Here is a 16376-nt window from a genome sequence, read left to right as displayed (position 1 = left end):
AATGTATCCCCCCCCCCCCCCCCCAAGATTCAATGGTTTACACTTCTACATCACAGGAGAGTCCATTAGCTAGAACATTTCTAAGTTGTCAGACTGGGAAGACGGTGAAATCATTACGTCTATCCATTGTGGACTATGCTAAGCATGGTGATGTATAGGCACAGCTTTCCCGCCATCTGGAGATGTTCATAAAACCCTTAAACACAACTACTCTGTGACTCGAATAAGGGCACAACTTGGAGCACACAAATTTCTGCATGAGCGATACACCAGCTAAATATCACTTACACACAGAAGCAAGTCGTGACTATGTGAAGGCACTTACTTGAATCTACGGCCTCTTTGCTGATTCATCTTGGCCCTTGGGGCTACCCCATCGACAGCCATGAAGAACGTCTTCTTGGGCTTGATCATGCGAAACAGGAACTGAAAACCACATTTGGGCTATTGTCAGACAAACAAAGCACATATATCCAGGCTGACTGCACCAATAACAGGTCAACAAACTGAGCGAAATCTATATAACGTGACATCATACTCACATCTATGTAATTGAAGATATCCAAGAAAATTCTTTCTTCTGTAATACGAAAGTGCGGGTCATCATCGTTGGGATGAGAGCAGACGTGGATGATACCGTTCATGTCCAGATAGAGGTTGTCGAACTCTGGAATCTGAAAGCGTGATTGGAATGAAATGAAACTGCTGGCCATTCTCATAAACATATTGCATTATATTATAATGGAGTACAAAGCAAAGAGTGACTATCAGACTGGAATGAAAGATTTCAACACGGACATAATCTGCCAGCAATGCATATTCATTACTTAATAATTGTTGGGTTTTAACATCCCAAAACTAACATATAATTACGAGAGATGCTGTAGTGCAGGGCTCCAAAAATTTCGACCACCTAGGGTTTGTGCACCTAAAGCTAAGCACACAGGCCCCAAGCATTTTCGCCTCCATAGAAAATGCAGCCACCATGGCTGGGATTCGATCCCGCGATCTGGGGGGCCAGCAGCTGAGTGCCTTAGCCAATAGACCACCGGGGCAGTTGTGTCTACATTATTTGACTATGCACATGTGACTAGTGCCTACATAGATGTGAAGGAGAGAAAGCAAGAGAAAATATTTCAGGCAGTACAACACGCAGTTCACAGACACAGTGGTGAGACGACAAGTGCACGACCTTCTATATAAACTTCCGACCTGCTTACCGGCGCGCTCTCTTACGGCGGCGCATGGGCCTGAAAATTGATGTGTAGGGACCGAAAGTGCCACCAGATGCCGCCAGAACTTACCCACATAGCATACGATGCGCCGTCATTTACATTGAGCGCGCGGCTAAGTCCCCGCGCACTGGTGCGCGCGTTCATTTGTGTGTGTGTTTCTGCCTTTAACGCGTGCGCTGACTGATTCACAGGGTTTAATATCTCGAGGCAACACGCTGGTCATAATGCGCGCAGGAGTCGAGTGGAATTGATGTTGATCAGCTGACTTTCCGTCAGACAGGCAACAGACGGTCGGGAACACGTAGGCCGCAAAAACAAATAATATACTAAAAATAAAGTGGCGAATGCAATCGTTACATTTCTAACTTCGCTTCGCGGAGCCTCACATCAACTGTGGAAAAGTAATTCTGGGGCTGACGGCACATCTTGAAACAGGAGTTTCCGCAGGGCACTCTGTCCTGCTGGACCCACGCTGTCGCCTGTCTCCAGGACCAACTCGTTGCCACTGCAAGAACTTCTGTTTCAAGACACCCCAATTCCACGCTGTCCAGACGTGAAGGGTGTGTGATGAGTGATGATTGTAACCGTCAGGGTCAAGGAAACTTAAGGCGAAGTAAACGTGCGGCCCTTGCACATGTCCAAGTTTGAGCAATGTAGCGGCTTGCCGCTACGACAGTTCGCGCCAACAGTATTTTCAAATTGTCCACCATCTAAAATTAGTCATCGCGGTTACAGTCAGTTGAAATGTTGATGCACCTTCAATGAAATTAAAATGTATCTTGCATCGGCGGGGCTACCATGCTTTCTCATGACTGCTGGTACACTGTCTTGAGAATATGCTTCATATAAAAGCATTACGAGACAAACCCAACTTAATCAGTTGCTCTCCTTATCATTTTATATATGCCGACTATCCACTTTGCAATATCACTTTCTTGTTTCACGAAATTTTATAATGCCAACAAGTTTTACAGTTTGCAAAACTACGTTAACCTGCATAGCAATACCTACAATGCATGCACTGTTTCTGATCAAAGGCTGAATTTCCAAATTTCTTGGTTGACATCATGCATAAAATGCATCCTGAAGGCCTGTTTGGCAATAACTTCAAAGAACGAAATTTCAATGCTGTTCACACATTCACCCTGGCAATTTACTAGACAAGTCCTATATATATCTCACTACTAGACAAATTCATAAATTTCATGCTTGGTGCTGAAGATACAAAAGTAGATTCCTCGGAAGCTCTTTCCGGTACCTGTGCGAGCTTTCCCACAGCAAGAAGCAGAATTAAGAAGCAAGTTCGCAATTTAAATGAGTTTATTTCACTCAGCATACACTGAAACACCTGCATTTGGCAGGCACATTCCCGTCAACATTTCCAACATTGAATGTGCAGTCATTATCAGTGATGGAATAGACATTCTGATTTTTGTGGCAGGAAAAAGGCTGTTATGAAGTGGAATTTGGTGTGAGGGGGGCAGATGGCAAAATATTTTATGCAACTCCTCGAGTTTAAAACATAATTTAAAGGGGTGGCGACGCCAAACATTGAGGCAATATATATAACGTCTGTCGTGGCTTTTCTCTGTATGCAAGGACACTCCACACAAAGGGTCCGACGCAACAAACGTTCAAAATATAGTTCAATTCACTTCCAAAGTGTACCCAAATGCTCATTCTCTCAATCACCCATCACTAGCGCGGCCGACACTGACGTCGTTCTGTAGGAAGGGCAAGGAAAGTTGACCTTCCTAGAAAGTCGCCCGCTGGACTTGCAGTAAGGAACGCAGCCGTATACAATCGCAGAAAATGGTATTATACTGCTGCCGTCTTTTGACGATGTTGCCGACTAAGTATAGCAACTGATTACACACAACAGCTTTACTAAGGGGCACCTATCGCACGTAGCAAACTTCAGACTCTGTGTTGGCGGCGACTGGGAGCGTACGGAGAATGAAGTGGCCACTAACACGATGGGGGTTAGTGATAGCGCCACGGCGTGTTGTGGCCGTTTCGAGAACCAAAAAAACTAAACAAGCAAAAGCAAATCTGGCGACAGGGGGAGCAACGCCATGAGCAGGTTGGAAGTTTATATAGCAGGTCGTGGACAAGTGTCAGTGACCATAATGTGAAACTTCATGGTGAAAAAAGAGAGCTAGCATGACTGCTACAAAAGAAATAAATCACAACAGAAGATTTCATTCACCACTACCTTTTCTTTATTTAATGAACTATAAACATGGCTGTCAAAGGTAAAACAAATATGGTGACATGATATTTTAAAGGGACACTTACAAGCAAAACGATTTCACATATTACTAAAGTACAATTTTAAAATCCTCAAAACACCCCTTTTATCACAACATGACGCTTCGTAAGGGAGAAAATTTGTGAAAAGAAAATGTGGGTGTAGACGACGCCACCTTAAAGAAGCACTGACATAAAATTTACTCGTGCCAAGATTTTTGCGTCGGCAAGTAGCTATAGACCCCGTAGCAGCAATTCGCTACCTAAAACGCAACTGAGGGATGAATAACGATCACTTTCGTTGATTTCTATCACTGGTATCTCGCACACTTCAAAACGGTTGGCAATCCCACCATTTCTAATGCTGGGAGCACCAGCAGTCGCGCTACCTCAAGGTCACCTCCAAATCCCGCCACAGCTGACCACTTCTCCACAGAAAAGAGTGACGTCAGGCTCAGCTGCTCCGCAAACATTTCATCCGCTAGGCGGACACATTCAGCCTCGCCTTTTCTCCTGCATTGCTGTCATCGCCGTACGAAGTGTCGAGTCGGCTTCAATAAGATCGTCTGGTGTTGAAATCCCCCTGATTCGCGACGTTGCGAATTATTTTTGCTTCGATCAACCTTTTGTAGAACAGTGATTCCGAAACGAACGTCGTTCCAAACAGCACTGCAGAGGTGCCCGAGGATGCACGCTTCAGCCATGTTCGCTCGTGTGTCTCAGCTATATTGGTGTGTTTTGGCGTGCAAAGAATTCAGGTATACGCAGAGGGGTCAATGCAATATAGCTATCGCGAATGAGCATCAGCGGAGAAATAGAATATGTTTCCTGCTTGCCCGGTCCTTTTTCGCGCCTCCAGATGGCACCATCTATCCAACCTCTCGCGGTTACCACGGTATTGCCACTTTTACGTGGACGCAAAGTCAAATTCAACGATACCTGCATGTTACTTGTCACCGACGGTATCCGACTATACGCTGTTCCACTTTTGATATGGTCATGCTGATGGGTAACACATCTGTGATATGAAAAGACACTCTCATTGCACTTTTTCTGTGCGCCGAACTAGACGACTGCAACTCGCCTACAACTCACAATTCCGTGGCATGCTGATCGACAGCACACGTTTAATCATGCTTTTTTTTAGCCGTTCTTCTAAAGGTGGTTTCTATCTTGATAATGTCACAAAATCATTCAAACCGGCGCGACGAGCGAGTGCGTTTCTGCACTTCGGCGCCACGATAAGAACACTCGGATCGTACTAGTCGTCGCTACTAGGGCATCGTCACTCAGGATGGTATTTGTGGAATGTATCACACCGAACACATAGCACTAGTGTTGATGTCGCAGGGCAGTCTATTTTCCGTTTTTTCTCTTTGGCTTTTCTACGCTGTTTGACATTCAATTAAAATAACTTCCACGCGACGGATGCCGTTCAAATTTGGCCAAAAAGACCTTTGCATACCAAGCTATCTAATGATGGGCACATCTTGATCTTGAAATTTGATGTCAGTGCTCCTTTAAGATCCCCGCACCAAATACCGTGGCATCATAGATTTTGAAGGCGTCTACTGGGTATTACGTAGGTTCTAGTCAATAATAATGAAAAACATCATGTGTGAGCACCATAGACCTAGCTTACAACGTCTCAGAGAATTTTATCAAGCCAATGTAGCAAAAATAAATACATTTTAAAATTTTTGATGTCACAGACAGTATTTTCGGCGTGACATTTAAAAATGAAACTTCGATTGATTGATATGTGGTGTTTAACGTCCCAAAACCACCATATGATTATGAGAGACGTCGTAGTGGAAGGCTCCGAAAATTTCGACCACCTGGGGTTCTTAACGTGCACCGAAATCTGAGCACACGGGCCTACAACATTTCCGCTTTTATCGGAAATGCAGCCGGGATTCAAACCCGCGACCTGCGGGTCAGCAGCCCAGTACATTAGCCACTAGACCACCGCGGCAAGACTATAAATAAACCTTCAACCTGGATTTTAACCGCTAATAACGAACTTATGATAGTCAGACATTGGCATTAGAGTTCTCAGTTTGTCGATCAAAAGCAAGTCACCATTTCTCTTTGGTGTCCCTTTAACAGAAATCAATCACTTTTCAAGGAGCATGACAGATTGTCAGGTGCGTTAGCTCTTTATTGGGAATAGCAAAATGATGTGTGGCCAACACATGTTACATGTTTTTTCTTAATCTGGTCCATCTAATTTTCTGTGAAGTGGAGTGCAATGCCTAGTCTCAATCATTGTGTAATAGAGATTGAGATCAAACTACGTGTGCTACAGTATGTTGACAAATGGCAATAAGCGTATGTTCTTGATGAATACTTATGCTGCATCCAGTGCACTCAGGCGCATGTTAACACTACGTTGGCTATAGATGATCATACAATTCATGCCTAATGTCTAAGAGATCTGGAACACCACTACTTCAATACGTGGTACACATTCAGTGTGACGTTTTACCCTTCGACACTTCAAGTTTCGACTGTAACAAGTCTCCAGCTCATCCAACTGATGACTTTTTGGTGGAGGATCCCCTCGGCATTTGTATTGCATTTTTGTTTCAGCTTGCATTCTTACTGACACGAGTGCCTTTTTTATCACACATATCCCCTTTAACAAGGTCATTCTCCAGGCACAACTTATCATACTGGCACAGACTGCCATCAAAATAATGAAAGGAAAGAATTTAAAAGTATTTCCGAGAGGTTACGACAAGATTCAAGTGCACATTCTGAATGAGGGTATGCTTGTACTTTGTACTAGCAACAAATATAAAAGGTTTAAAAGAAATGAATAAAGTCATAACAACAGGGTTACGGTAAGCACTAGGATTTGTTTTTGTAATCGTTTTAATGATTTTGCCAACTGCTGTCCTGATGTCACATGGACAATAAAAATGTTAAATAGGAAAATACACGAAAATATCGGGGAACTTCAAGCAGCCGGCAAATTTTCCTTCAAGTGATTCCTGCCGGCACATGTAATTTCACAAAAATTTCATGGAGCCCAATCCAGAGCGGAAATCAGTGGCTTGTGAACGTCGCTTCCGTGGGGGACATCGAGATAACGCAAGGCTGAGACGAGCAGTCACCAAACGCTGCAACAAACTGTTTACGAAGCAGACTGTAATGTACTACAGCGTAAACCACGTAATCTACCAAAAAAGACTAATTGAAATGAAAAAAATTGCGTCGCGTAACTGATTCCTCGTATCTACTGCTTAGCAAATCTGTAAACAAAAGTCAGAACACGCCAACGTAAACGTGCCCAATGGACGCGCCTCATTTACAAAGCGCCCTGATGTAGATGCTGCTCTTTAACGCCGAGTGCCGCTCCATCTCATCGACGGCGCTCAAAACTAAGTGCTTAGGACGTAGAGCATGGACCGAGACGGGGGCACTCCATTCAATACGGTACTTCAGCGCGGTCAGCACCCCTTCGATCTCGAACCGACGTCGCATCGAGCTCCGTGCGGGAATCCCCAGCGACACACTGCTATGCACCGCACACGAAGTTAGACTGCCTTTCTGACGGTGCCGAAACGGGCGTGGCAACCAGTTATCGCAAGAACAATGCCTATTGTAACATGATCTACGAGGTGCGTCTAGTGACGGTTGGGATTACCTGCCGCTGCGACGTCAAACCTACCTGATATTCCTTGACAGCGGAGCTTAGGCAAGGATACCGTTCGCTTATCCATCGGTAGAACTTCGGCACCCCCATTCTTGCGTGCGGCTTGTTTAGCTCGGGATTTTACACACTCATAAAGCCAATAAATCGCGTGTGCTAAAATTTACAATTACGCTGAAAACAGAGAACAGACACAGAACAGACAAATCCTTGGTTGCTGCGTTCCTGCAATTTGACGTTTTCTAAAATTCAAAACAAAAACTCAAACAACAACTGAGTAAATTATTAAAATAAAATAATTGAGTTTATCAAAACAATTTTTAGTCAATATGCAACAAAAATTATTTTTTTTTATTTTCTGCGTGACAGTAACGCGGACGTTGCTTGTCGTCTTGCGCAGACCTGCCCGCCAGGCGAAAACACGCTACGTGCTTACGTGTTCGTTTCAGCTGTTTGAGAACCCGTTTACGAACTCTCTCTCTGCTAGTGGTATTGCAATCACAAGCTCGCAATCATGATTGACATACCCTTTTTGACACCGCTCTTGGACAGAATTCCTACATACATGGTACGTTGAATAGGCCGTGGCTCTGTTTACAGCAAGCCGGCTGTTGCGTGTGTCGCGTTGGTGCAAATGGTGCTCCCCGTTTTGCAGGACTTCGAGGGACAGAAAGCGGCGGAGAAAATATTTCAAGTAGTCATAATTGCCTTTGCGGTAAGTGGGCTTGCACTGACAGTTTCATGAATGCAAGGTGCGGCTTTACTACGAACGGAAACCGCGATTCAACTAGCCTTATGCGGACGTGTCATCTTCGTTTCGTCGATAGTTGAGGTGCGGAAGAAGTAGCTGAAAAACAAAAGTTATAGGTCACAGTTCCTTTTTTTTTTTCTTCAGGTACGATTTAGTGTGCATAGTGTGACTATATTGTGATGCTATATTGTGCTAAACACAGTTTGTATCAGTGCGGGTAAGTCGAACCGCAGAACGGCTGAATTAAATGCTGGCTTTTCGCGGTAGTGAAATGTAACTGAGGCATTGTCACGTTTTGTATGCTAGTCGAACTGGCGGCGTGAACTAGTTCTTTTTACTCTGCCGTGGGAGCTTACGCGCGAGGAGCTCATTTTTGTGTCGTCTTTTGCTGCAGTTTGCCGGACTTGCTTGGGGATATATGGTGCAGCAGTTCTCCTACACTGTCATCAGCCTCGGCATTGGTTTCGTCATTTCCTGCCTGGTAAGCAACCTGCTCGTTTGGCGGTGTTCATGTCAACTGCCGCTTCGATTGGCAGCCGGTGCAGTTGTGGCGATTCCGTGCCTAGTTGCGTGCAGTACTGATCCTGCGTGAAACGATTGCCGACGTTGCCAGGGAGATAATGATTGGGGCAGTAGGACTTATGCAATGATTAATACTTCTGTGAAATCGTTGTGTTGGATCTCGTGCTTGTAATATTTTTGAGAACTAAACATGAGTTGGTGTTCTGTTTGATGCCCAGTAACTTTTTTAGGTTGGTATTTGAGTTATGTTTATAATTAAACATCGCCAAGAAAAGACAGCAGTGGTCAAGGAAAAAATAAATTGACTCGTTTTCACTGAGGCCTATTGCACACATATGTGTGTATATATATATATATATATATATATATATATATATATATATATATATATATATATATATATATATATATATATATATATGCTAACCCAAAGCATGTCTCATGCTGCCAGCACTCGCTCAGGCATCTATATGCCATTGGTTCTGAAATTTCTGCTTTCCTTGCCTACCTATCGAACAACGTGCTCTGCGTTGCGCGCGCATCAGAGTGGCACTAAGCAAGCAAAACTTTTGCTCCCCATAAGGACCCAAAACGCTTGGTGGTGCTGAAACGCTGGACAGGCAGCGCCATCTCTGGCAGAAAAATGTAAATGTACGCCGCGCGTTTTCTCTTCTTTCTGCCGCACTGCCACTCATTTCCGTGAACGGGCAGAGCTTTCGCTCTGCACTTGGAGCGCTGCGCACCACTTGAAAAAAAATGTCCTATCTAGAGACAGTCACTTTGAAAAGCGAACGTAATCAAATCAGAAAAGCTTGTTCATCACGTTTACGTTGTGGCGCAGACGACAAATACGTCTGACTTAACATAACATGCATTTCCAAAGTCCACGGCATTACCATGTACGATAGGTCGAAGTACCCCTCCTTATTTCACACTTTAAGTATACCTCATGGTCTTTATGCAGTGCGAAGTGAAGCCACACTTGCAATCAATGTTCTACATTGTCTGCAATGAATAACATGATTGTTGTTTCGATGTGCATGCTGGATGTAGCAGACACGTACTGTCATGAACGAACTTTTGCGGTGTGCGAAAAAGAAACAAAGATGATACGGCCATAGCACTAACAATCGTTATAAGTTGATAAGGTTAAAGTCTGACCAAGCTGTCAGGCAGCTAGCTTAGCTTTAACTGCTGTGAAGCAAGTTTAACTGCCATCATTGTTTTTTCTTTTTGTCGATTGTCGCGTCGTGCTTGCACTTTCTATTTTTTGAAAATATCGACTGTACAGATCTATAAGGCCTGCTGCATGAATGGGGCTCAAAGTGAGAGGTGTTGAATTTCAGGCACAATGTGATATCAGGTGCCTGATGAGCTCGCGCAACTAGCGCACACTGGAAGCACTCTACAGAGTGTAAGACGCATACATGCGGCGCACGTGAAAGAAAACCACACATCTTCGAATCTAATAAGTGCCAGTTTGATTCAGTGACTCGAATAAATACCATTATAATGAAGCGACAAAAATATAACTAACCAGCAATGCGATGTCAAATTTCACTGAAAATACACAGCTGTTCGTTCCGGCACTATGATGCAGCCTTCCTGATGCGTGAATTGCAGGCAGCGAACCTTTCACAATGTGCACAGTTCTATTGAAAGCAACCAACAGCGCAACGCTAACCGCAGTATGACTTGCATCCAACAACGACAGCTACGTCTCACAATCGCAAAGAATGAAAACGCAAAATTGTTTCAGCATACAATCATAACTGGGCTTTCACAATTAGAGAAGACACCGAGCTGTCATTACTCAGTCGTTGCATGGACGTGTTACGTACTGGTTCAGGTAGTCAAAACAAATGATCTCAAGTGAATTGAAATAATCAAAACTGAAGGTGAGACAGAGCTAGAACTTACTTTATTCTTAACTGCTGTTATCCACACTTGTTTTCTTTCTCTCTCGTACGACTTGTCTGGCAACCAACGGTTTTACAAGTGGATCCCGTGTCTTGGTACTGTCTGCACTCTCGTGGCACAGAACAATACTTCAGACCTTGCTTATGCTTCCGTGTGGTCGCTCCTGTCATTGCGGAAAAGCAACGTCAAACTGCGAGCATCTTGTCCCAGCACATCAAGTTGATGGCTCTAGAATGCGTTCTGCACGTGCTCCCGCTGTGGTGAAACACATTGAATCGCCTGCGCCTTCCGCTATGCATATCCCCAATTTCCCTGAGCTTGCAGCCAGGGTCGCAGCATGGCATTGTCTTCGTTCCGCAAACTTGAGATTTGGGTCCTTCTGACCTTTCTTGTTGTGAGGGTGCACTGGGTTTATTTTACAGTAGTACTAAGGGCACCTTTAAACTTATCGCAAAATTGCTCAGACCGATTTACGTCTTGTTTTCACTGGGCTGCTCTGTTCGATCAACTTGTACGTCCATATGCCCATGCTGTGCTCTGGTTTTAAGTGGGCAACTATAAGGGCCTGGAATCTCTGTCTTCGTCGTTTAGGGTAACGCAGGCAAAATCGCATGAAGCGTAGCAGTCTTCGGCATGTTGAGCACACACTCGCACCAAGGAGGAGTCTTCTTTTTCTTGTTCTTCGAGTGCCTTGATGATGATGATGTTAAAGGCGTCCTGCAACACCTTTTGAGCATGGCCAGAAAACGATTCCGATCGGTAGTAGAGGCACTCGATAACATGTGAGTCAAATATTATAGCGCAGCACGCTGCCTGGAATTCGCAATAAAATTTCAGTCAGCCGGGAATGGCTGTCTCTTCTCTCGACAAATGACTGAAAAAGCTCAAAAATCACTCTTTACAGCCATTCAACCAGCCATTGGCTGATTTGAGTATGGCGCGCTCTGTCGTTACAGGGATCGCTGCGACTTGTCCATGCGTGTGTGGCATGTATTCGAATAAAGAAAGAAGGGAGAAAACAAAGTGCGCATGGTCACGAGGCGTGCGAGACTTTTTTTTTTTCCTCGTGCCATCCTTCCCTACTTTGCTTCCAGTGCTTTCATCGAAAAGAGGGAATACATTTGAAGGGTGCGCCAAATTTTTGTAACTCTACTCGTACTGAATGGATTCGAAAAGCTTTTGCGGCTGTGAATTCGTGAGGCGGTAAGCTTTTTCAGAGAATCCATTGCATGGCTACTTAAAAAAGAATTGCAGGGCCCCTTTCAGGGCACTTTAGGGGCCTGGGCTGTCCTATGCTGTCGTATGCTGTTGTTGCTTAGCATAATGCAGGCAAAACCACTTATTGAAATAGACGAAATGAGATAGAAAGCGAGAAATAGAGAGACAACAGAAAGGTAAACAATACAAAGAGAAATAGAGATAGGAAGACAAAAAAGAACTGTTAGAAAGAGAAAGAGAGAAAGCCGCAGAGAAACAAAGAAAGCTGCCCAGCTCTGCGCTTCGTCTAAGCTTGGTGCCACTAGCGTGAAGCCGCTCAAAACTTTTTTTTTTGTATTTGGGGCCACTTTTTCCTCTCGGGTGCCTCTCTCTCTCTCTCCCAAATTAGGTAGAAAGTAATAATGTAGCTGAAAACCCTTCAGTGGTTCTGTCACCGTCGACAAAATAAAAAAGCCTGCGCTCAGTAAAGGCTTTAATGACAAGCTTTGTCAGCCATTACTGACAAGTCTCAGAGTCCTGATGGCGTTTCAGAACCTGCTCCTTTCTGTCATTGCTGAGAATGAGTAATGCCATGTTGGGACAGTTTCATATAGAACAAGTAAGCAATCATATCATCCCAGTAGTCTCCTGGCAGGTTTTAGACTGGAAGCATTGAAATCGTAAGCCCAGTCACAAGGTGCAATGTCAGAATTGCGTGATATATAATGCGTATGTACATACTGCCACCCCTCTCGAAATGAAGCAGGTTTATGGCGAATACCACTCGTCGAACGGGAGCAAGTTTTCTTGCTCCAAAGCTGACAATCCGCGTTTCGCTGGTAGATTCAGAGCAAGTTTGCATTTTCCACTGGTAGATTCGGAGCAATCCACTCCGCGAAGGAGTGTTCAGCGTGCTCCGTCTTGCGGAGGCGGATTTCGCCGGAACTTCGAGAATGCGTTGCCATCATTTCTGGTGCAGTCGGACAGCTGGGTTGCCCTTTTTGAGGCGGTCTAGTAACTCTGTGCTCTTGTTTACATTCCTAAAATTGGAAAGTGGTAGCCCTGCTTTCCACGAGACTGCGTGGCAACACAGTTGTCATTGAAATGTCGAGAGCAGAAAAGAAAATCGTTTACGGTACTGGTTTCGTGACGTATGCGTAAAAAACTTCTGCAGAGACCTCACGCGGGGCATTCACGTGTTCCACTCGCAGATCTCATTTGGCACATTCCGAGTACTCGCTCCAAGGTTTCGGCGGCCACTCCGGATCCACCAGTGAAATTTGCCGTTAAAAAAAAATGTTCGAGTGAAAAAAATGTTGTGAAAGTGCAGCCGGACCTCCATCATGTTACTCCAGGCACAGTAAAGCGTTCACGTACAGTGAAGAAAGAGCAGCGTTTTCCTTGCACATGCCGAGAGTTTCATGTGGCTAATTCTTCGTGGCTGATATTCCTGGTTTTCTTAGGAAACCACGACATGTAGTGAAATTTTATTAGAGATCATGATACGAATACTCGTCTAGGTAAGTTACTTTAGTCAAGAACAATTTCTTGTTTTTTAATTAACATGGTACACCTACACTTGCTGAATAAATGCACTTTCTCTGTTATCAAGAATCACACAGGAAGGTTACATTTCTGAAGTAAGCTGCAGGCAAATGCTTGCTTCACGGGTGCTGCTAAGGCACAATTGCTACAAAGGCATTGTGTGCTTTTACTCCAGAATTATATTTTAAACGTCCTTTACCTATATCCACTGGTCAGTGTCACGGACTCTGCTCAATCGCTGCTGTGTAGATTTCATAAAAGCTAGGATAGTAAATGTTCACATTTGTATTGTAGCTGTTCTGCTATCTCTGAAGTTTCAGTGTAGTAGACACGTTATTTAGAGGATTGTATAACTAATAACTGTCCGTACCACTTATACACACTGTTTAAAATAGTTTCTGAGCCCACTTTGTCAGGGCACATTCCTTGTTACCGTAATTACTCGAATCTAACGCGCACCTTTTTTCCGGTTAAGCGAGTTCATAAATCGCATGCGCGTTACAATCAAGTACGAACAAAAAAATTACGGTCAATCTATTGCCATCGCAAATTCAAAATGGCCGCCCCCTACGTGCATCGGCATGGTGCGTCGGCTATTTCTGCCTATGTGTTTACCATGTGCGGCACTTCGTACGTGTGCTGAGGAGTTCGTCATCTAGTAGTGCATTAGCATCGACGACGTGGAAGGGCCGACTCCAAAAACTCGAGTGCACCACGATGCCGCTTTTAAAAGAAAAGTCATCGCGTGTGCAGAAATGGACGGAAATCGGGCCGCATCGCGGTCGTTCCCGAAACGTGCGTGCGGGACCGGCGGAAACAAAAGCAGAAGATTGTCGACAGCAAAGCTTCACGCAAAGGCTTCAGTGAACCACAGCAGGGTCGGTTTCCGCAAATTAAAGAGCTGCTCGGCGAGTATGTGCTTCAGGAGCGAGCGGCACAGCGGCCCGTGACGACAGAACTGCTCCAAGTGCGGGCTATGCAATTAGTCTTAGAAAAAGGTCTAATGCGGAGCCAGTTTAAAGCCAGCAGGTGCTGGCTAATCAACTATATGAAGAGACGAGGCTCTTCCCTCCGAAGGGGGACATGCATATGCGAAAACTTTTGCGGAGAAGTACGATCAAAAGCTTTACAGTTTTCAGAGGTTCGTCCTAAACTTGCGGCGCAACAACGGCTACCTGCTTGGGCAAATCTGGAATGCCGATCAGACGCCTCTTTACTTCGACATGCCTGCGAGAAGAAGGGGGCGAAGCAAGTTCGCGTGCTGACATCGGTCCACGGTAAAACTACAGTGACGGCAATGCTCTGTTACACGTCAGATGGGCGCAAGCTTCGCCCGTACCTCAAATTTAAATGGAAGACAATTCCGAAAGGAATCGTTTTTTCGAGTGGTGTGATCGTGCGGGCCAGCGAAAAAAAAAAAAAATGGGTGCGCGTTGCAATCGATGTCTTACGTTTTTTTTTTTTTTTTTTCGCGGTGGAAATCGGGTGCGCGCTACAATCGAGGGCGCGGTAGAATCGAGTAAATACGGTAAGCCTGCATTTGAGTTGCTGTCAATGGTGTTTTGCTATTCGTGAGTGCTATCATCTCTGAGGTGGCCATGCATTTATTACTTTTGTAGCTTACGCTGCCTCCCTGGCCGGTGTACCGTAAGAACCCTCTCCCATGGCAAAAGGCGAGGGACGAAGCTGGCTCCTCGTCAAGCAAGTCTAGCAAGAAAAAGAAGTGATCAACGAAGGGCTTTCAACAATTTTTTTTTCTTCATTAAGGCTTTTCCATATTTTGAGTGAAGTGAGGGGATGTGGTGTGTGTTCTTTATTAATAAATTATCCAAGACTGTCTTCAGTTCAGTGAACAAATATGAGGACACTGTTTGGAGATGGTGTTTCTTTTTCTCAGCTTGTGCACACAGGGTCACAACTCGGCAGTGCACTGTGGCTCATAGCATGTCATCAATCCTTTCCTTGGAGTTGAAAAAATGAAAGAGCTTGTCAGTTCATGTACGAGCTTACATTCTAGACAAGCAGGCATGCTTTTCGCACCTAAAACATTCGTTGTTGCTCATTAAACATGCTTAGGTAAGAAAGATTACACAGGATACATGTCGAAAGGGTAATCTGTGCCTGGCCAATTGATATTTTCAGTGTCTTAAGCTTTACAGAGTCCTTATGCTAATACTTAAACATTATGTTTTGTCCTTATGCATTCAAGGTTACTAGTATATTTTTTTCAGTGGAATTTTCACATAATCATTTTATCTGGCACTATCAAGGCTTTTAAAAAAGCATTACAATGGCTGCCAGAATAAGCCAATTAGTTATATTTACTGCTCCATTAAACAGTATAACATGTTAAATTGATGAAAAGGGCAGACATTAGCAGTTTCTGCTTTGAACTTAAAACATGTTATCAGGGAAGATGAGGAGACGCAGAAACTACTGGCAGAGGTTTAATACCTAATAATATTACTTCAAGTGAGCAGTGTGCTTCGAAGAGCACTATAACAACAAACACAGTGAGCCCACATATGGGACCAGAGAGGATGACAAAGCATGGTTGTCTACTTTCTTCTTTTAATACATTCCTCTTTGTGTGTGGATTTTTTAGAAAGTCTGCCCATCAGCGATGTCTATTCCGGCATATCTGGAGATCCCGGGTAGAGTGGTGCCTTGTTCATCTGCCATCGAAGGGCAAGCGGCGAACATCCGAATGTGGAGAGTAGCCTCCAGACATTTTGCAAACAAGCAAACACACATTCAACCGGTGTGGTAGATATGTTAAGAACTGTCCATTGAACTACCGTCCCATTTCTTTAACAAGCGTCATCTACTCATGTCATCTACTCTCAGATTGTAAACTTTCTAGATTCCAACAACTTTTTTCACCCCAGCCAGCATGGTTTTAGGAAAGGATTCTCCTGCGAAATGCAACTAGCAATATTTCTTCACGATCTGCATGCTAATCTTGACAACTTGCAAACTGGTGCAATCTTTCTAGATTACGCAAAGGCATTGGACACAGTACCCCACCAAAGACTAATGCTAAAACTATCCCAGTTAAACTTAGACCCAAGTGTACTAAATTGAATAAAAGCATTTCTAACTAACCGTTCTCAGTTTGTGCATGTCAATAATAAATCTTCTGCTTACCTCAAAGTAACATCAGGCGTACCTCAAGGTTCAGTTCTTGGCCCCCTCCTGTTTCTGATATACATCAACGACTTACCCCTCAGTGTATCCTGCAAAATCCGCGTGTTTGCAGATGACTGTGTAATCTATCGGACAGTAGCTAACACTTGCG

At 44.2% G+C, this 16376-nt stretch overlaps 2 protein-coding genes across 3 annotated transcripts in view; one reads left to right on the top strand and one right to left on the bottom strand.

Annotated features, from left to right (window-relative positions):
• The window catches only part of pcm (5'-3' exoribonuclease pacman), a 107354-nt gene extending 99997 nt beyond the window's left edge, over positions 1-7357 (bottom strand). For both annotated transcript variants that reach the window (XM_037423936.2, XM_037423943.2), the window contains exons 1-3: positions 7162-7357; positions 543-674; positions 326-426 (exon numbers count right to left, since the gene is read on the bottom strand). In XM_037423936.2, coding sequence (XP_037279833.2) covers positions 326-426; positions 543-674; positions 7162-7236 — 308 coding nt within the window. In that variant the 5' untranslated portion in view covers positions 7237-7357. The remainder of the gene's footprint in view (positions 1-325; positions 427-542; positions 675-7161) is intronic.
• A 164-nt stretch (positions 7358-7521) lies between these two features.
• On the top strand, positions 7522-14954 carry Spase12 (Signal peptidase complex subunit Spase12). Its single transcript, XM_037423960.2, has 4 exons — positions 7522-7711; positions 7799-7858; positions 8289-8375; positions 14698-14954. The coding sequence occupies exons 1-4, from the start codon at positions 7658-7660 to the stop codon at positions 14803-14805; spliced, it is 309 nt and encodes a 102-aa protein (XP_037279857.1). The 5' UTR covers positions 7522-7657; the 3' UTR covers positions 14806-14954.
• The last annotated feature ends 1422 nt before the right edge of the window (positions 14955-16376 follow it).

The sequence above is a fragment of the Rhipicephalus microplus genome, chromosome 3 (genome assembly GCF_043290135.1).
Source record: "Rhipicephalus microplus isolate Deutch F79 chromosome 3, USDA_Rmic, whole genome shotgun sequence".
NCBI classification, from domain to species: Eukaryota; Metazoa; Arthropoda; class Arachnida; order Ixodida; family Ixodidae; genus Rhipicephalus; species Rhipicephalus microplus.
This window is presented reverse-complemented; position numbering and strand designations above follow the sequence as displayed.